At 40.1% G+C, this 21,431-nt stretch overlaps 1 protein-coding gene across 2 annotated transcripts; it reads right to left on the bottom strand.

Moving 5' to 3' along the window:
• Positions 1–3,994: 3,994 nt before the first annotated feature.
• Positions 3,995–20,396, bottom strand: LOX (lysyl oxidase). Of its 2 annotated transcripts, XM_023617820.2 has the most exons (7): positions 18,803–20,396; positions 18,363–18,471; positions 16,883–17,020; positions 15,472–15,628; positions 12,028–12,123; positions 11,553–11,668; positions 3,995–7,617 (listed from the first exon to the last, which is right to left on the bottom strand). In XM_023617820.2, exons 1-7 carry the CDS (start codon positions 19,431–19,433, stop codon positions 7,611–7,613), a joined length of 1,254 nt encoding a protein of 417 aa, XP_023473588.1. In that variant the 5' UTR covers positions 19,434–20,396; the 3' UTR covers positions 3,995–7,610. The 2 variants fall into 2 exon arrangements, with proteins under 2 accessions (XP_023473588.1, XP_023473589.1); XM_023617821.2 differs by lacking the exon at positions 3,995–7,617 and having other exon boundaries at positions 11,549–11,668.
• Between the last annotated feature and the right edge of the window lie 1,035 nt (positions 20,397–21,431).

Here is a 21,431-nt window from a genome sequence, read left to right as displayed (position 1 = left end):
GGAGGAGCAGGCAAGGAATAAGGCTATGTGTGCCTAGCTCCTGATAAGCCTTCTCAAACTCTGCAAGAATAACAGTATAACTCCCCGTGGACTAAAAGGCATCTCTGGTCAGCCTGGTCCTTGGAGAAAATCTTGGCTTGCTAGGTCATTTTCCAGCAGACAGGTTGCCTAAATTAGTGAAGAAGTCACACCATGTGTGTGTTTTCCCTCCCATTCCTGTGACCTCATCTCTTTAGATCTCTGCTCTGCAAAGCAAATTTAAGCCAGTTACTGATGTTTTTGGCTTCAGGCTCAGAAACCTCTGGGATGAGTTGTCATACCTGTGCACCACTCCCACCTCACCCCAGCATCAACCACATGTAAATTTTTCTATACCCTGGATTAAAAAGAACGGTGAGAACAGGACGAGAGAATATTGGGAGAGGTACAGGTCTAGCTGCCTACTTGTTGCTCCTACCCAAGCCTCTCTTTCCCACTGTAGTTCTTCCAGAGCACTGATATTTTGCTGTGTTTCTCTCTGAGGTTTTCCTTCCCCCTTTTCCCCACCATTGAACTGTACCCACTCTACAGGATTGTAAATGTGTTAATATCACAATGGAACTAATAGAAGAAAAGAGTGCAGCGCTCCCTCCCTAAGGTACCCCTTCCAGAGGGAGCCTCTCGCTGTGGTCAAAGACAAACAACAGGGTAGAGGGATGGTGGAGGGGTCAGTGGGGATGGGTAGCAATTGGAGGTGCAAAACCTTAAAAGAATGGCTCTTTCCCTTGATCTTTTCCCTTTTTCTCTTTGGATTGACCTTCCTTTTTGCAACTCCAATGTGATTGGTTGAATAAGAAGGAACTAGGATCTTCTCTCACTTGTAAGGAGGAGCTTTCTTCCTGAAATGCCCTACTAAGACTTCATGAAACACAGCAGGTGAGGAGACAGTGAGCAGGCTGTTTAGACCCGCCAACAAGGGAGGGGAATAGTGTTAAAAGGGAGAGAAAGGTGGCATTACTTCTTTCTGGGGGAAAAGTCAGCCCTTAGATACTGAGAATATGGGGATCTCTTAACAGAAATCAGGTGGATGAGCAGCTTGGAAAGAAACGTTTTGAATTGGATTATATAGATGTTGATTTTACCAGTCATTTTGCTGGACATAAATAGGGTGGCTTGCTGGCTCCCAGAAATCTTCTCATTGATAATATCCATAATTACTCACCCCCTTCCTCTGGAGTAATCATTTTCCTTTTCCCTACCTTCCCCTCACACTCACACATAAAGCCAAAATACAGTCGTGTGATTTGGTTGGGAGTAGCCATTCTCTTACTTGATCCTGTCTCCTTGACTTTGGTGACTGAATAAGGAAGAGCACTTGACTCAATCCGGACCTGTCACAGTATCCACAATGACTGGGTCTGGGATTGGCACATGACCCAGACTGAGCCTCCGAAATGCCTTCCCCTAGATTTTTCAAATTTGAGCTACAGGTTAAAGCTGTTTTCTTGAAATCTCATCAACAAGCCATGTAAATGTATATCCAGATTTACAGGCAACAAGGCTTCCATCCTCATGGAGAAACTAAACCAAGAGAATGAAGTTGATGCACAAACAGAGAAAAGACATTCAAGAACGTGGGCTTGATGATATTTGATTTCCTGGTTCCACGTGCTTCTGAGACAAACCCTCTCTTTGCCCTTCCTCCATTTGGTTACATGAGCCTATAAATTCTTCTTTGGACTAAGCAAGTTTAAAATATATTCCTGTTACCAGAAACCAAAGGGCCCTAAAACAAAAGTGAAGTAATCACAACTATCAGAGTATTTATATGTCCATGAATCTTAGCCCAGCAGCAGCTCAACCATAGATTGTTATAAAAGATTTTTTTTCCCTAATATCATCCCTCTGAAAAAATAATGTCATCGTAGTAATTGAAAGTAGTTGACTCTAATGTTTGCTGTATGACAATGGTATAATTCAACAGTTTGCAAACAACTGGTTAGTAATATTGGCTGCAAATTTTTCAGGCTACAAATTTATGTTAGTTCAGTGAATATATGTGCAATGAAGATCCAATATTATTTGATTTATTTAAAAAAAGTAGTTATCTCTTAATAGGCTCTATCATACGTTTGTCCTTAGTCCCTGTTATGCACAATTGTGTCATGAACTCTGGTTTGACTTGGTATGTAAAGAAATTGGGTACTTGCAATATTATATTTCAACAGTGGCAAAGGTATATTCTTGGTCATTATATTGATGGTTTGCCTTATGGTTTGTGATTTTATTTTTTCTCTCTCCAAATATGGTGCCTATTACCCATAGCTAAGCAACAAATTATTGGGAACAAATTGTAAATGCATGCATATATCTTTTCAAGTCCTTTATTCCCAATGCTGTTTTTCTCTGCCCATTGTGAAAAGTACTGAGATTTAATGGAAATTTACTGAGATTTAATGGAAATTAATTTGATTATACTATTATGTATAATTCATAATTTATATGTATAATTTCAATTATACAAACGGAATGAACCATGAAGAAAATGACTGGTTCACCCTAACTGTTATAAACAACTAATATCTGGGAGAGAAAAGATTTTAATAAAGGGTACATAAAGCATTCAAGTTATCTGACAAATAAGAAAGACGTATATTTGTTTCTAAAATAGAACATGGTTTAGAGACTGAAATGATCATTTTCATTGAAAGGATCCTATTTAATCATGCAGTTTTTAGGAAGAAAGACATGCAGTAAATTGGTGGGTTTCAGGATTCCTGTGTCCTACAGCTCAAGTGCTGCCACTATCACATATTTGTTTTAAGTAATTTGTTTTAAGTAATTTTTGATCTCATGTTTATGAACTGATAATTACTTAATATATCACATCCCAGAGTTTTCCAAGAAAAAACAATTTCACAGGATAATAAGTGCAATTAAAAAAAAAAAAGACTTTTGTGGCAAAACAAATTTGAGAAACACTTGATAACAAAGACCAAGTGGTTTCTTTACTACTTGGCTTCTCCGAATCTTTAACATGGTAGTAGGTACTGTGAATCTCCACCATAGAGATGATACTTCCCATACTTATTTTACTATGGGATTCTTTTTGAGTAGACAACCTTGTGAAACTAGAATTTCTCAGTACATGCTTTAAGGGATTTGTTCGACCTATGTGTTAATCCTCTATTAATATCTGTGGCGAGGACTGGAAATATTAATAAGTGAGTAACACAAGGCAGTCAAGTTTTCTGACAAAAGGAAAGATCTTCCCTCCCCTATCATTAGTTAATAGGTTAATAATAAACAGTGCTTGAAACACTGCATATTGATGAGACAAAGGAAATCATCTTTCGCATTAATATCGAAAGCGTATTCAGATACTTTGCCTTGAGCAAGCAGGGAAGCAGGAAATTGGTGGTTTCATGTATCACTGACATTTTACAACTCATATCTGCAAACTACTAGCCATAAGCCTACATCGGTTTTACCTGAGAGAGCTCCTTAAAGATCAATTATTTTTATGGGTTAATTATCCCCCCAAAACACATGCCCACACTTTGGGGCCTGTCTGTCCTCTCAGGTTACCAGCTTCCAGGCTAATCTGGTATATGTTTAAATAAGGACTACTATGATGGCAATATTTCTCTTTATATGGATAATTTGCAGCTTGAATTGGATGTGTCCCCTGAGTGTATATATGATCATGTACATTTCTTTCAAACCCTAATCAAAAAAGAGTGTGGTTGTTCTCACAATGGCTGCTCTGCATCCTTAGAGGTGGCTGGTAATGGTGACAAAAGTTAAGATCCATTCATGTATGATAGTTTCTTTTTAAAACATCTGCTAGATTTTTATCCCTCAGACAGATTTCAAGTCATGTGAGCTTATTAAACAATTTGTTAATACAAAAGGCAATTAAGCAAAACCACTCATCATACACATGGCTTTAAGATTTTAACCTAAAATGAAATTCATATCATTTATTTATATGTAACAACAAATGACCACTACAGACACTTGAAATCATTTATTCAAGGCATTTTTACATAATCTTGCAATAATACTATAGGCGTATAATAAAAGAATGTGAGAGTGTAAAGAAGAACATAAGCCAGTGTCTGGGCATTTAAAATAAGAGCTCTTCAAAAAAGCTATAAATGTTTTACAAATAGGATTCCTGAAAAATTTGGAAGAAACTAAAACTTCATTAAAAACAATACCAAATCACAAGTCACTTAGTTCATAGCAAGCAGTTATATAGTAATTAAATGTTTATATCCTGTGAGCTAAAACAACACATTTTACATTCAAGTTGATATAATTCAGCACCATTTTGGCTTGAAGGATAAATGAAATGCGTTAAGTGTTCAAAAGTGGCTCAGGACTTTTGATGGCTTGGAATGAAATATAGCTGTTGATTAAATATATTGATTGTGAATATGAATTCTAAACATAAAAAATATAGAAAAAGGGTAATTTTTGCTTATTAGTTGCTATACTGTTAGTGTCAAAACAAGTTATTTTTTAAAAAATATTTTCTGACCAGAATTCAATATTTTCACACAATTTGCTAAAGACGAATTCTCAGCCACAATAATTTTAGTGGACTGCATTTCCTCTAGAATCTGTATATTGGGACTGTTTATGAGTGTGATTATACTATGAGGTTTCAAGGAGAAAAAAATTCTTATTATAAATAATGCCTAGTGAATAATTAGATGATAGATTGTGAATAAAATTATTATGTAAAAACTTAAAGATTTCCTGGAAATAAGCAAATTGTGGATTCACATGTTATGGTACTGTTGGGAGACTGAATCCCAGTCCCAAAGGTCAAGATGTCTTTAACCCAGACTATAGTCTGAATAATTATGAGGCCACTAATATGGCATGTGGAACACTCACTAAATTATTTTCCTGTTAAGCCCATTTTTTCACAGTCTTTGTTAGTTTAAAAGCCAATCTCTTTTCAGTACTGAACATTCTTTGCAGCATTTCTACTTCCTGTTTTAAATTTTTTTATTTGGAGTTTGGTAAGACAGGATTATATTTTTTATTTTATTAATGGACAACTTTTATCAGCTAATCATTATCTGTGAGTTCTGTTCGTTATTCAGAGAAGAGATCCCTTGAGGTTCAAAAATATTGAGTGTAAAATCAATACTTGTAAGTCATTTGGGAGTGTTTGGGGGGGGGGAAGGAATGTTTATATAACGGATAAGTGGGCGTCTTTAGCCTCCTAACTGAAATGCCTTTTTTTTTCAAAATCAATCAAATAGTATGTGTTATATTTAAAACGCACACATTTCAGGGGTTAGAAACATAGTTTTAATTATTAGTAACACATACATGCATATAACTATTCATTTTTAACTTATTTTTTAAAATAAAACATGGTCATGAAAAACAATAGTGCTTAAAATAGAAATTTTTTAGATGTACTTATAGTTGTTAAAAATGAAATAAGATGAGTCTAATGGTAATAATGATATTTTTAATACTTATTGAGGTTAGGGACAGTCTGTTTTATATCCCAATGCCTAGCACGTGTGTGCCTGGCATATACTAGGCCAAATGATGATGATGAATGGACAGACAGATGGAAGACCCATTGAATGATAGTAAATATGTCTTCTCATATGTATCCAAGGGCCATGATATTGGCTAGCTTTTAATTACGGGGGTAAGAATCTTAATGAAATGATAGATCTTAAATCTGTAGACGCCAGTCTGGCTCAGTATTAATACTGACAGTAGTTTTTGTTTTTTTTAAAAAAGCAAGTATATTAAAATATCTCTATTAGAAATCTAAGATTACAATTTGAAAGGATCATTCTACTATCTTAAAACTAAAAAGCAATTTAAGGCAAAGAGGTACATCAAAGAAGCTTTTCCAGAGCTCAGATTAGCTCAATGAAAGTTCTGGGTCTCTATCAAGCCCTCTGTATTCTCTATTGGTAAGTGTGTGCCCTGGCAGATGAGGATCACGTGGCCCGCTCTCTCCACCCCTTGATGACCGTCCATCTCTAGGCCTTCTTGCTGTGCTAGGCACTAGTGAGTGCAGAACGATTAGTAGTAGTTGGTGTTGACTTTACAACTCTACGACATAAAATACGAGGATGCCAGCTCACTTTAAAATTCTACCTAACATGTCCTGGCACTGGAAACACCTTGCTTGAGATTTTAGTACTGGATAATGCAGGAAAACTTCTGCTTAAGCACCACTAACTTAAAAGTGTAATTTGATTTCTTTCTGTACCTTTTGAATCTAGGAAAAAGAGAAATTCTCCAAATTCTGGTGTGGCACATGGTTTCACAGTTTAAAATGAAATCACAGCTGTCTCATTACGCAGCACAGTCCTTGGTTTTGCAGAAAGTATTTTTTTCCCTTATTTGCCAACCCCTCAAGTATGTAATGCTATGTGCTTTGCTAATTTGGATTATATTTTGGGAAAACACACACAAAAAACACGTTATGACTGATTCCTGGATGACCTAGGATAACAGTCCTGTATCCACACATATTATGTCATTTATTCTGGATAATATAACATTTTTTAGCATTCTTCTTTTTAAAGCTGAACATTAAAAAATGTGAAAAGTTGAAAACCCCAAGATGTTTTTCATTAATTTTTTTAAGTATTTGAGAGACAGTTGTGGTTTGGGGGACTTGTTTGTATGATTTGTATGTCAGCAGGGAAATTCTTTTGGCTACTAGTTCAATATAATTAAATGCATATTATCTCCGGATGTGTCACATCTATCATCAGAATGACTTCCTGATGAATGACATCATCAGAATTGGCACAGTTGTCCTATATATACCAGTCCCCAGAATGGTAATTTTAAGAACGCCACTTAAAAGGTCTCTGCCCATAGGAAAACTAAAGAGTAGAGAGGAGCATCAACAAATGTCAGACAGGAGTTGGGCAGCTCAATTACTTAATTCATTCCAAAACAAAAGGTGACTTAAGTCAGAATGAAATTGTACACTTGACAGAAAGAAAGGAGTTTATCTAATAATTTGAAAATGTAAACATAAATTTTATATAGGGATGTAACTATCTGAATACATATATTGCCATTTCTCTGCTATATAGTACTATTTCTTGACACCAATGGTAATGTGTTTGTTCCTTCCTCAGCACCAAGTGTGTCCATATCTATTTAAACAGTAGGAGCCTCATTTCAAAATTAATCTATGCTAGGACATATATAAACCAATTATTATTACGGTTCACTGAAGTTTCAGCACTTTAGAAAATTCTCAGTTCAAAGTAATTTTGGCTCATTCATTGAAATATTATTTTCCCTTTTGCACTACAATTTAAAAAGAAGCATAAGAAATATGGATTTCTTTGAAAGAGCCAAGTGTACAACTACAGAATTGAAACGTGTTAATTCACAAAGTAATGTGAATAATACTCTTAAAGATTTCCCAAATAATGCCGATTTAAATGTCCAAAATCCAGTTATGTGCTTTGTTATAAAACAGTCCAAACAAAAATTCCTTTGTTGTTTTCTTTTCTCTCTTTCAAAACACATAAATCCTACTGAAGTTAATCTATTTTTTTCCCACTTCAGAACACCAGGCACTGATTTATCCATTGGGAGTTTTGGCTTGCTTTCTAATACCTAGATTAAGAAAACAAAATAAGACAAGTTATCAACCTGATAGTATTATGAATGAGTACAGTAGACAAGTTTAAAGTCAACCTTTTATAAAATGTATGTAGCAATTTCCCTCCACCTAAGCAACAGTCACCTTAGGAAATTATCCATTAATACATTATTTTAATATTGATTTAAAGAAAGTGATTATGTCAGTAGCAGAAAGTGCATGTCTGATGCCTACAAACTTGATGCTTAGAGTTCAAAGAAACACACTCTGAAACAATAGAGTTAAGCAGCCCTCATAAGGACCAGCAGCTTCACCCAGGTGAGTTGACTCCATGGAGCAAGTATGGCATGTCCACCAAGAAGCAGGCTCATGGCCTCTGCACCATCCTGCAGTACTTCTTTTCCAGCATGATTTTGGATGTAGAATGATGCATTAATAGACTGGGACAAAGCCAATAAACCGAATATTGTATTTATATTGTGATCATAGGTCCCCACATAAAGGAGATAAGAACCATTTAGTCCAAATCATAAGCCAGCAATTTCCAAGTAGTAATTTCTGTGAGAAGAGAACTTAATTATCGCATCTTCGAACTGAACTGGGCCACAGAGTCGCCTCACTCATAGGTTTTGTTCACAGTTGGGGAAATGGGCAAGAGAGGATACATCAAAGGCACACACTTTCTTACTGGGTGGTTTTTACACACCAATGGAATACTCTCAAATATTTGATTAGCGTGAAAAACAATCAGTGAACTGAGAGATACGTCTTTAAGAGTTAAAAGGGTACAATAACATTACCAAGGGAATCACACACACTGCGCTTACAGAGCCACCAGACTGACCACGTGGCTTTAGGCAAGTTCACTCCCTGTTCAAGAAACTTCAAAGACCCCCATGGCTTCCAGAAAGAAGTTCAAACCTTTTAGCTTGCTCTTCAGTGCTCTTTGATCTGGTCCCAACTTACTTTTCCATCCTTTTTACCCAACTCTTAACTCTGTGAAACTTATGCCTCAGCCAAACTAGAAGACTTGCTTTTCCAAACATCCCCTGCAACTTCCTGCCATGTAGTTGCCGGTGACATTGACTTCTCCTGGCATGCCCTTCCTTAATGCTCCCCAGTGCACGCCTCCTCACTCTTCAAGGCCCGATTCAAACACTCTCCTAAAGCCACTCCTGAATCTCAGATAGAGGAAATCTCTCCTTCCTTTGAACTCTGATCCCAGCAAGGGAGGCCAGAAGTGAAAGTCAAAACATGAGTCAAGCATCACTCTCCCGAACGTAAGGATTTCTTTCTCAAGTCAAGGTTTCTGCACTTCTCCCATTATTTCCCACTCATGGATAAGTATGATCTTCACTGCTTTCTTTTCTTTTTTTTTTCTGAGGAAGACAAGCCCTGAGCTAACATCCACCGCCAATCCTCCTCTTCTTGCTGAGGAAGACTGGCCCTGAGCTAACATCCGTGCCCATCTTCCTCCATTTCACATGTGGCACACCTGCCACAGTATGGCTTGACAAATGGTGCGTAGGTCCGCACCTGGGATCCAAACCAGTGAACCCGGGGCCACCGAAGAAGAACGTTCGAACTTAACCACTGTGCCACCAGGCTGACCCTATGATCTTGTTATTTTATTACAGATCACTAACTATGGGTCATTTCACTTTTTCATGTTTTCATCTGATCAATACTGCTTACTAAAATTTTACCTCAACCATTCTTGCAATTTAGTTACAGTCAGTGAGAGCTAGTTTTAAAAAAGAACAACTCTATGCTGGAGCAATATACCAATTTTTATTTGTTTTAAATATCTGGCCATATCCAATTCAATGGATTCTACTGATGAAAAGCAAGACACAGTCTATGCAACAACAGAGTCACCTCGCCAGACCTGTTCCTACTGGGAGGTCAGCAGTTGTACCTGGGAGTCACCTAGCTTATTCTGACAGAAGCCCTTCGGTTTCCACTGCATTTTATTTGACCCTCATGGAATTTTCATATTGTATCTCTATTACAATTATGAATGTATCTTTCTCACCCTCCAAATTCTAAACTCCTTGAAAGAGAGAGTCATTTATCTATTAAACGTTGAATAAGAGGCTACGTGGTGGCAGACTTGTACCTGACAATGGGTATACAGTGGTGGACAAGAGACTAGATCCCAGGCATGCTGATGTGGAGCAGGAGAGGAACATTAAAGCCATTCCCTACAAAGGAGCAGTAAAGGGTCAGGAATCATATTTATCTTTGCATCACTTTCCAATATCTAGTTTAGGACCTCAAAAAATACATAGTGCAAAAGTGAGAGTGACAATGAATAAATAGAGAATGAATGAATAAACTAAGGAAGTATAAAAAATTAAGAGAAATTAATCCAGGTATTTTAAATTATTTTAATTTATTTTAGCTGAAATTACACTGATGTTCTGTGGATTTTCAGTTATACTATGATCAACTCCACACAATATGGGCCATAAACTCAGCCAGGGTTTCTGTACTGGGGGCATGTTCAGAAGAATATATCTGATTGGCTTTTTTCAGCGCTGTCCCTTTGCTGTCATAGGCCACATCTATCTCTAATCCTGTGATGATACTTCCAAAGCACAGGCTTTGCTCCCTTATAGGAATAAGGAAAAGACTTATCCAGGTGACTGCAGCCCAAGCCACAGTACCTGGCTCTGAAATGGAGCATGGGCTGCTTTAAGCCCCACCTTCCCCTGGCCAGGTGTAGGGCAAAACCAGGTTTAGGTGGACTTGGGAAAGCCACAAACTACAGGTTCATGTGCAGCCAAACATTGTCCTGGTTTGTCTATTAGAGAGAAAATTTTATTAATTCTAAGTTTCCAGTGTAGCTCTGTTGCACCTTTCTGCACGACCCTGAGGTACTGGTGCCTCTCCCACGTCAAAGCGAAGCTGATGCATGTTCAGTATCACTCTAACAGTGTTCTCATTGTTGGGATGGTATCACACACAGGTGGCATATGTAGTTAGGATCTATAACCCAGCAACTCTAGAGCAGGCAGTGTTTAAGGGGTTGGGGTGGGACAGAGAGACAAGCAGGCAAAACTACCCAACTTTCTTTAATTATTTTCATCAAAGCACCACTCCTGTTAATATTTATGTGCTAGGATTCTTTTTTTTTTAACATTTTTTTTTTTTTTTTGCTTTTTCTCCCCAAATTCCCCCAGTACATAGTGGTATATCCTAGTTGTGGGTCCTTCTAGCTGTGGTATGTGGGACATCGCCTCAACATGGCCTGATGAGAGGTGCCATGTCCACGCCCAGGATCCTAACCGGCAAAACCCTGGGCCGCCAAAGCAGAACGTGCGAACTTAATCACTGGGCCACGGGGCCAGCCCCTGTGCTAGGATTCTTTCCAAGATTTTATTCAAAGAAGGGTGTCAGGACCAGGAATATTATGAAGGAAACTTGACACACTCCTACTTTTGCAATGTATTTCCTTAGTACTTATGGTTCTAGAACTCAAATATGTGAAATCTTGATTTCTACAGAACAGACGGTCTAACCTCTTCAATTGCAAACTTAAGGCAGCGATTTTCAAAACGTACTTTGAAGAGCTCCTGGAATTTCTTCAGAGCTCCTTCATGGACTATGGGGAAGAGGCAGGAAGCCCAACTGTTTGGGCTCCCACAAGGTCACCCACCCTGCATATTGCATATTTTATATATTCAGCCTCCACATAGGTTTTTTGGGTAAACGATGTGTTCTGTGTGTATGTCTTGTCCTGAAAACTAAGCTTTAGGATGATAAAAACCTGTGTACATCCCCTCTTCTCTAGCATTATCAAAAAAAAAAGATCAGCTCTAATTATGTGATAATGCAGATTGTCTACCACTTTCTACCTTCAGTCTATTTTACAAGGAAGCTGAAGTCATGGATAAACTAAAACGCTTTGTGAAGAGAATTGCTTAACTAGGCAAATAGAACTCACGGTGAAATTGTGCAACCCGAGGCATACGCATGATGTCCTGTGTAGCGAATGTCACAGCGCACAACATTGTTGGTATAATCCGATTCGGGCACCAGGTAGCTGGGATTCACACTGACCTAGGTAACACAAACGGCATCTGTGTTTCAGATTTCATCAGCAGTGTTTACTGGTTAATTTCTTCCTATTTCCAGGGAGCTGGAACAGGGACACGCTTCAACTAAATCAAGCAGGGAGGGGGTTTAAGTCAGGCAAGTTGTTAAACTCTGGGGAAGTTACAGAAGAAGGCTGTATATTTTTCCCTGAAGTTCTTTAAAATAAGAATTTTTCTCATATATCTACGTTGGTTTAGAAATAGTTCTAGAAGATGTATAATCGCTCGCAGGACCATTATCATTTAACGTTTGACTCCAGAGGAGGAGGGCCATGCAGTTGCAATCGAAACAAATTACAGGTATGTATTTTCAAAGGTCTCTACCTTTAGAATGTAGTTTCCAGGTTTTACATCTGTAATATCGATCCATTGGCAGTCTATGTCTGCATTATAGGTATCATAGCAGCCAGGACTCAACCCCTAAAATAAATAAAATAAAAAATTTTTAAAGATGGTATATGGTTAGAGTAGGCTAAAGAATATGCATATTATTTGCAAATTAAATGTTAAGTACTTACAAGAGTTTGACATAAAACTATACTTATATTGCATCTCCTTTGAGAAGTATATATTACTCAGCCTTAAAGCACCTCCAGCTAAAAAAAATACAGGACTAATATAAGTAGTAGTACATCTAGCTTCTTAAAAGTGTTATAAATAACCAGTGATAAATACAATCTTAACTGACAAAATAGGCCTCCATCAAAATTTTAGAATATCACCAAGGTCAGGAATAAAGGCCATGTGATAGTCAACCGAGCTCAAATGTCCTCTTCTTAGTGTACCCTCCCCAATTTCTCTTCTTGGAAGTTACCTTCCTGTATTCCAAATGCCCGTGATTCTTTTTTTGTGCGTATAGATCTTATAGTGTGTATCCTTTTCTTCTCTGTATTATAACCATACAGTATAAAACTTTATCTAACTAGAGACGGTAAACTCCCTAAGAGTGGAGTCTGTGCTGCATTTTGGAATAGATAACATTTATGAAGTATGTATTATGTACCAGTTACAATTTTAAACATGTTACATATATAAATTCAATTTTCACAGCTACATGAGGCAGGTGCTATTATTCTCCCCAATTTACAGATGAGGAAACTGAGGCACCATAAGGTCAAATAACTCGCCCAAGGATATACAGTTAGTAAATGGCTGAGCCAGTTTTGAGTTTAGGCACTCAGGGTTCAAGGTCCTTGTTCTTAACCACCACACTACACTCTCTCACATTGTCACTGAAATATTTTGTTGAATTAAAGTGATGAATGTAAGCCTCAATGAATGAAGGCCACATCACTCCACTTGCTAAGATACTCACTTCAATAAGTAAACAAGTGCCTTCTATGGTTGGGGAGGAGAAAACTACCAACAAGATACGGTCCTTGCTCTCCACAAAGTAATAGTCTGGAGAAATTTGCTCAAATTGGAGTCAAAAGGTATGTTCTTGATTCCATTAGTTCTTCATGAGAAGTTTTAACTGTTGTATTTTCCTTCTAATACTAATCTAAAGTAAATTAAAAAGCATGTGCTAGCATCATTTTCACTCTATACTGCCACTTAATTTCAGCACCCAAAATCACCTCAGTGCTGAAGATTACCTTGTCACCAAAGAGATGGTAAAATCTCTAAGTATGTCCCCCCAGTGTTGGTTTGGCTACAGCCCGATTTGGGAAGAACAGGGGAGAACTGTGCTCTCCCACAGCATACCTAGGCCACACTCAAAAGTACCTGGGCCACAGGAGTGAGGACCATATTCCCACCTTGATCCATGCCAACTTGCAACTGTTCATTAACAGTATGTTGAGTAACAAATACATAATACGGAATTTTTGGCTTCTGATTCCTGCACACAATTCTGGTTCTGGCACATAATAGATACTCAATGAGTGTCAGCTATTGCTGTTGCTACTGCTACTACTACTATTAACTACTACTACTAACTACTAACTACTACTACCAATGCCATGGCAGTGTAAGGGATTCATTGGATTAGATACTTAATCTTACTTGAGACTGGTTTAAATAATGCTGCAATGCTTATCTTACCTTCAAGTGAACAAAAGAGCTTTAAAGAATGCTGAAACTGGCATTCTAGGATTACTCAGAAGGCAGAATTTAAGTTATGTATGAGCTTTGATAATTTGAACTAGCAAACAAAAAACAGCAGTTTTTAAGGCCATTAAGTAAACAGGCATTTCATGTATTCAACGTCAAACTTTAAAAACAGATAGATTAAACGTAGAACCTTAACCAAGGCTGTCTAAATTAGCTATTTGGGGTTAGCAAAACACAACTGTTTCTTACATTAAATTAATGAGGTTACTGTGATGGTTTCTAGTTTCATACATATTTAATATGTAAATTTGTTATTTAAGAACTTAAGAGTTACATGAAAGTATAAATACAAGGAAGCTATATCTAGTTTTGTGTTTGGATGCATTTAAACCACATTGTAACACAACACATCTAAGTCAACAGTGGGGCTTTGTGAGAATTTTTCTTCCTTTAAATGAAGTCCACGTTCAAAAACCACCAGTGTAGTGAAAAACACAAATACATAAATCACTTGTAATGCAAGACCTGATGAATAATGCTTAAAGAGGAGATAAATGAGGATGATAAACAAGAAAGCTACCATATAAAATGAAGTGGGGTTACCCCAAGGAGTCGGGGGACCAGAAGCGCTATAAATACCTACAGTCCCAGATTCAGGTATTTTGGCAGTGAGCTGTCCAGCGTGCCTCTTTCTCTAAATGAACAGAATACACTCCAGGTGCCCGGCGCAGGCAGGTGCTGTGGGACTTGCAGATCACTGAGTGAAAAGGGACTTGTTGTGTGCACATATGTGCAACGTGTGGGGAGGTTACATCTTGTTTTCTTAAAGAATAAGTGCTGCCCCAGGGCACATGGAATTGAGCCTTTTCTGCCTCCAATTGCTGTGCTGTTCCAAGCTCAGAGAAAGAAGCAATGCTAACATTTAGGTCACCAAAAGCTTCCTGCCACAGCCCTGGAATTTGCTTCCCAAGATGCCAGCTGCTGATCCCTTTGTGCCCTGAGTTATGTACATTTCACTACTGGTAGCCAAGATTTCGGCTGGAGTAAAATTATAATGTCCTTTTACAAATTAGGGTTTCTTATGGAAATACTGGCATAGCTTTTAACTGACACACATTTTCCCTTTATAAGACATACAAACTGCTTAGTTCAGCACTATTTTTAAAAATCCATCCAAAGGACATCTGACATCAATTATACTGTAGATTTAAATATATATGCGTGGAGAAAGAAATTGTGTCCTTCTGCTCTTATTTGCATGATTAAAAGAGACAGTTTTCTTAAAATGCTTTTGAAGAAACTTATTTTCTCTCCTTTTGCTAAGCCCAATCACCATTCTTTTTTTAGCTTAATAGATTAGATGGAGGGATCAATGGTTTTGCAGGTGAGAAAACAGAGATATCTTTTCTATAGTTACTTACCAAGCCAGTTAGAATACAGAATGAGTGCAGATATTGGAAACCATTCAGATTTTTTCACAGAGTAAACTGCTGCTTTTCATTGTGGAGCATAAAGAGTATGCACATTGACCTTCTGTGAGGATGAAATACTTAAAAGTAATTTGGATCATCAAGCCATCATTTTCCTTTTCCCAATTATTTTCCATCTTGACTAGATGACCCCCTTATAAAAGACAGGCAGGAGGGAAGAAGATAGAAGACCGTTTTGTTTTCTCTTTGAAGCCTGCAGTTTCCTGACCTCAGAGTGCCAACCTACCTGCGTGTGCGCAGTACACGCAAATCGCCTGTGGTAGCCATAGTCACAGGATGTGTCCTCAAGACAGAAACTTGCTTTGTGGCCTTCAGCCACTCTCCTCTGGGTGCCGGCATCAAGCAGGTCATAGTGGCTGAATTCATCCATGCTGTGGTAATGTCTAACGTCCCACACAACACAGAGACAGAGGTCAGTAACACGCAGAGAAAGCAATGAGGATTTTAGACAACTTCCCCAGCGGCCTGACACATTTGTTTTCACATTAAAATTGAGATCAGTTCATCTTCTTAAAGCCAAATTCATGCTAGGTTTTTCTTCCAGGGACCGCAATCTATCAGAACTGTAAGCTTTTAACTTTGCTGCTAGGAAAAAAAGACACATTTTGAGGATTTTGCTTTTCTATTACATCCTGTTTTATCTTTGAATATTAAATAGAAATAGACAATAAATTATCTGTGTTTAAGCAAAACTTGCCATATGTTCTCTAGTATATTTCTTTTGGCTGCCACTACTGATGTTTCATTCCAAAAGAGAAGAGCACATGATTCCTGGGAGGTTTCTGTGAGCTTTTAAAAAATTGAGTTCTCACAGTTTTAAAATCATTACTGAAATGCAAAAGAGAAAAATGGCATGCTTTCTCCACCACTGTAATTTAACTAGTATAAACTTTTATTTAGAAATAAAATAATTCTATTTTGTCAGCAAATTAGGTGCTCATATCTATTATTCTCATTCATTAAAGAGAAGGTGCTGAGCTGTTCATCTTCTCACATAAGGAAGGAATGAGAAGAAATGGCTCAAATGGCAGAAAGTTTAAGGGCACACATCAGGATTTCTCAGCAATAAACTCTTGGGCAAGTCACCAAGGCAAATTATAGAATTACCTTATGTGAAAGTCTTTAAATTTAAGACAGAACAGGCAACTACCCTGGGTTTGATACAGGTCTTTTAAAAGATGAAGGCAAGTCCTGCTCAGCTCATGGAGTACAACCTCTACATCTTTCTTTGACAATGGTATCTGAATCCTTTTGATAACAACTTGTGGTCTTTATCAAACCCTATTAAATGCTAACTAACTGTAGATGAACTTGGCTGCAATAGGCTTTTTTAGAAATCTTACCTGTAGTATATTGGAGTAAAATTCTAGTGAAGCCAACTGCTACATCCTAGCAACAGCTTTAAGAAGCTAGACTTCGAGTTTCTAATTTAAAAGATAACTGGATCTGGTAGTTGATGTATTATCTTAAAGACAGACTCCCTTGATTATGTCAAATTACATAGAGATAAATTCTAAATGTAAATAACAGCAATTTTCTCCCGTTGTGTAAGGATTGTGACCTGGATTTGTTATATCAAGAATCACCCGAAAGATGAGAAAGCAACTCAAAAGTACCCAGGAGTCCCATCCACTTACTGGTGACAACTGTGCCATTCCCAGGAATATCTTGGTCGGCTTGGTAAGAAATCTGATGTCCCTTGGTTTTTCACTCTTTGGGGAAATCTTAGCAGCACCCTGTGATCATAATCTCTGACATCTGACCTGTATGCTGAGCTGTGATTTTGAAAAAAGAAACATTGTGATTTTCACGGAGTATTAACTAAAGACAAAACTACCAGCAAAATCCCAACTAGACTATCAGTTCCAAGAGACCAAGATATTTTGCTTATTTTGTTTCTTGCTGAAACCCCAGATCCTAGAACAGTGCCTGGCAAGTAGTCAGAACTCAGTGAATATTTGTTGATGGGTGAATGAATGACAATTATGAGAATCCACAGCTTAAAAGTGAAAAAACATAATAAAATTAGCATTAAAAATTTACACGTGATAAGTAAACTTTGTAGTTATAATCAGTTCAAGACTTACCATAGAAAAGAGTGTAACTGAGGTGGAAATTATCCCAAATTTTAAAAAATCATCCATATTGACTTATTAAGAACTTTGAATTTAACAATATATTTCTTCTTAAACAGTTAACCAAAGTGTAAAGTAGGGAAATAACTCTAAGGTACATCCAGCTTAGATCAATAATTTTGTAACTTCACTGTCTTCAAAACAAAGGCGTTACTGTAATAACAGCATAGGGAGTGCAATGGTGTGAGTGATGCAAGACTCAAGAACGAAAATGATGAGCTTGGATTTCTTCTCTTCCTTTAGCCTGACAGTTACAAAGGGTCAAAGTGGAAGAACTATACAAATAAACACTACTTTGTTCCTTCTAATATATTTTGTGTGAATATATATTCAAATACTATCAATGACCTTATTTTACACTTTAAAAAATTTTATGAGACCTATCAAAACATCGTTTGCTCCCTCTGCTGGTTTCCCAGCGGCAAACTCAGAGAATTCCATTCCTAAAATTGCTGCGATTTTATTTTAGGACTGATGCAAAAACAAAGCTCTTGCTCATGCTCTTATCCTGGCTGAAGTAAGACCAAAACAACTAAGTTAATTGTGGCTTCAAACAAAAGAAGAAAATAGGCTTTGCCAGTGAGGGGTGCCACACTGGCAAATTAGGCGCCGGTCTTTTAAGGGTTCTTCCACTACTAGTTTTTTCCACGTTATTGTACAGTTGTTTAATCGAAAGTTATTGAAAACAGCTCCAAAGTTTAAGCATCTTGGAAAAAGAATACGAGACCCCCACTCTCCAGGATAAGGCTTTGCTTTATCTCCCTGATGTGTGCCAACATTTGAAAGGCAGAACCCAAAGAAATCTTCAAAATTTTAACTCTCCATCCAGGTCAGCATGCCCAGGAGATGAGGTTCCACTTCCCAGCTCTTGTCCCACTTCCCAACTCTTATCTGCAAGGGACAAGAGCGGTCAGAACCAAGCACCGGAGCAGCCCCCGGAACCAAGACGAAGGAGCCAGTCCGCCAAGATCCCAGCCGGTACCTGGCCAAGCAGTTTTCCTCCGCAGCGCATCTCAGGTTGTACATGGGCATCTTCTGCACGTAGGTGGATGCCTGGATGTAGTAGGGGTCGGCCACCAGGTCCGGAAGACCTAAACATCAGCAGGCGATGAGTGTAGCAGTGAGACAACCTCCCACCCTGGCTCCAGGTCCCTCCGTGTCCCTTACTCCTCACCCTTCGCCCAACAGGACTAAGATGTCAGGCTGCGGGTAGCAGGAGAACGGGGCTGCAAAGCAAAGTGGAAAGGAAGGAGGGGCCAGGCGCGCGGTTTGCACCAGATTCCAGGGCTGCCTCTGCAGGCGCAGGGGGAGGGATCGGATCTGCGGGGACTAAGGCCTGCCGCGCCCAAGCAGCCACGTCGGGGAACCACAGGGCTGGGGAAGGGCTTCGCGGGTGTTCCGGCGGGGCTTGGGATTGCTTACCGTACTGGAAGTAGCCAGTGCCGTATCCGGGCCGGTACCTGCTCCCAGGCCGGGGCCTTTCGTACGTGTCGTAGTAGTTGTAATAGGGGTTGTCGTCGGAGTACTTGTAGGGGTTGTACGGGTCGTCGCCCACCATGCCGTCCACGTGGCTGGGCGGCCGCAGATTGCTGAGCGCCGGGCGGTCTTCCGGCGCTGTCTGGTTACCGGCGCGCGAAGACTCGGCGTCGCGGGCCCCGGACGGCGAGTAGCCAGCTTGGAACCAGTGGCGGGCGGCGGGTCGGGGGCGGCCGGCGGCTGCTCCGGACGAGCCGGCCGTCCGCGCCCGCGCCCCCGCCGTGTGGTTTCTGCGGAGGACCAGGAACGGCGTGCGCGGCTGCGAGGCGGCGCCGTTGGCAGCGCCCGGGGCGGTGGCGCCCGGGTCCCGTCGGCGCTGCGGCTGGTACTGCGAGCCCAGGCTCAGCAGGCTGAACACCTGCCCGTTGTTCTCCCACTGGATCCTCTGGCGCCAGGCGCCTGGAGCCGCCGGCGACTCGCGAGGGGGCTCCTGCTGGCCGGCGGCTGGCGGGGCGCAGCGCACGAGCGCGCAGAGCTGCAGCGGCCCGAGCAGGAGCGCGGTCCAGGCGAAGCGCATCTCTCCCTTTGCCGGATTGTCCCCACTCAGGGAGGACGTAGCTCGGAAAAAAGGAAAACGGGGCTCAAATCACGTGCGGGAGGGAGAAATCTTCAACCCAGGAGGTGGGCAGAACGCGGGTATCTCAGTCCCCACCAAGCAGTGCCAAGCGTGGGCTGCAGACCCTTCTCCAGTAAGGGCGGCTGCTGGGACGTGGCACTCGCCTCTCTCCTCTTTCCTAGTCCTTCTGGAAGGCGACGGGGAGCGGCGCGGCGGCCCCGGCGAGCGCGCAGTGTCTGGAGTGAAGGAAGGAGGAGAGATTTTAAACTTTCTGGCACGTTTGCAAAGTTACACAAGCCGTTCTGGCCCGGCCGCCCCTCCGCTATTTGTTCACGTAATGCGATTGGAAACGTGCAAGGCGGACAGCTCCTCGCCTCTGCTCCTCCCTCCCCTCCCCTCCCCGTCCTGCCCTCCTCCCCCCAGACACGTTGCACAGGGAGCGTTAAGGGGAAAGAACAAAACGGAACACACATCCTGAGACACACTCGGCTTAATCTGGGGCGAACATGCAGGAATTTCAAAAGACTCAGACAGGCAAAGGCAGCCAGGCCATGGGGCGACGCCAAAATATGCACGAACAAAAATGCTATTAGGTCACCAGCCCTGGAGAGGCGGGAAGTCCGGAGGTGGGGAGGGTGCTGGGGGCGAGAGTCTGGGAGGGGGGGCGGAGGGACGATTGTGACTAACGTTTATCCATAAGGATTTAACCAGACATATTTCCTAATGCACACTCACTCGCATTTATGGGAAGCGCCCTCAGCAAATAAACCCCAGGATATCAAATTTTGTTTTTCTGTGTGTAGGTAATGTGAGAAATGGGTTACAAATTTGTTTCCTACAGTGAATATTTCAATAACCAAAAGTGAAATTTTACAGGGACCAAAACCAGTTAACGCTGAAGCCATGAATAAACCTGTCTCTTTTTCAAAATGCCGGCCTGATTTGTACTTTGAGTGGAAGTGAAGAATGGTCTTTCATCTCGACAGTGTCTACCAGGAAGTTTCTGTAAAGGGAGTTCGAGCAAATCTGCCTAAAACAGCTCTCAGAAGGCAGCTTCAAATGAGCACTTTATCTGACTTTTTTCTCTTTCTACTTCTGATAAGGAGGTTTGACTTTGGGTTTTAAAAAACTTAAACCACCATTTGTTAAGTGTTGAAAAGTCAGTAAAGCATCCTGTGGTGTTTGATTTTTCCAGTGTAAAGAAAGGGGTTGCTAAAGAAACAGCCTTGGGGTTCAGATTTTGTTGAAGAGAAGGGAGTAGGAGTGGCCGCAGGAGAATGGGTAATAGGGTATGGGTAGGAGATGGTAATGCTCACTGGAAAGATGCTTAAGGGACCAGTTATTCACATAGGGTTTGTGCAGCGCTGGAAGCATTTCAAAGAAAAACGTTTCTAAATGGCCTGATTTAAAATCACAACTCAAAATCAGATTTTAATAACCTTTTATTTGTCTCATCATTGGGCTGTTATCTCAATGTACTTCAATATTCACCTATCACTATTGATCTCTGTCTTTCCGTGTTTGATCACCACATTTTGGATGTGTGGTGGACATCTGCTGATTTAACTGCCCAGCATCCATTTCCCCTTTTTTTCTGGTAAGAACAACTGGGTTTTCCTTTGGGAAATTTCCCCTCCCCAATTGCGTAGTGGGACTCACTGAACATTCATAAGACTTTTCCCCACTTCAAGCAGTGGTCATGAGATCCAAGCTTGGCTCCCTAGAATTTGAATCTCGAGTAGAAGGACACAAGAGTCAAAAATGTTGGAGACCACTCATCTCACTACTGAAGAAAGTTTCTATGAGTTCTTGCTACCCAGATTCCCCCTGAGCTGTTTTAGGCCGGTCCCTCCCAAGACCTGATTCTTCAGCTTTTCCTTCCATTTCTCCAATGCATTCGTTTGTGGCTTAATGTGGTCAGAGTCAATTTCTGTTGTTTGCCACTTAAGAACCCTGACT

Source organism: Equus caballus, chromosome 14 (genome assembly GCF_041296265.1).
Source record: "Equus caballus isolate H_3958 breed thoroughbred chromosome 14, TB-T2T, whole genome shotgun sequence".
Taxonomy (NCBI): domain Eukaryota; kingdom Metazoa; phylum Chordata; class Mammalia; order Perissodactyla; family Equidae; genus Equus; species Equus caballus.
This window is presented reverse-complemented; position numbering and strand designations above follow the sequence as displayed.

Excerpts from the sequence above, each read along its gene's own strand:
- LOX (XM_023617820.2), bottom strand. The coding sequence starts at position 19,433 with ATGCGCTTCGCCTGGACCGCGCTCCTGCTCGGGCCGCTGCAGCTCTGC. Across the intron at positions 17,021-18,362 it reads GAGGAAAACTGCTTGGCCAG|CTCAGCATACAGGTCAGATG; the intron begins GTACCGGCTGGG and ends TCAAAATCACAG. Across the intron at positions 15,629-16,882 it reads GAATGGCACAGTTGTCACCA|ACATTACCACAGCATGGATG; the intron begins GTAAGTGGATGG and ends GTGGGACGTTAG.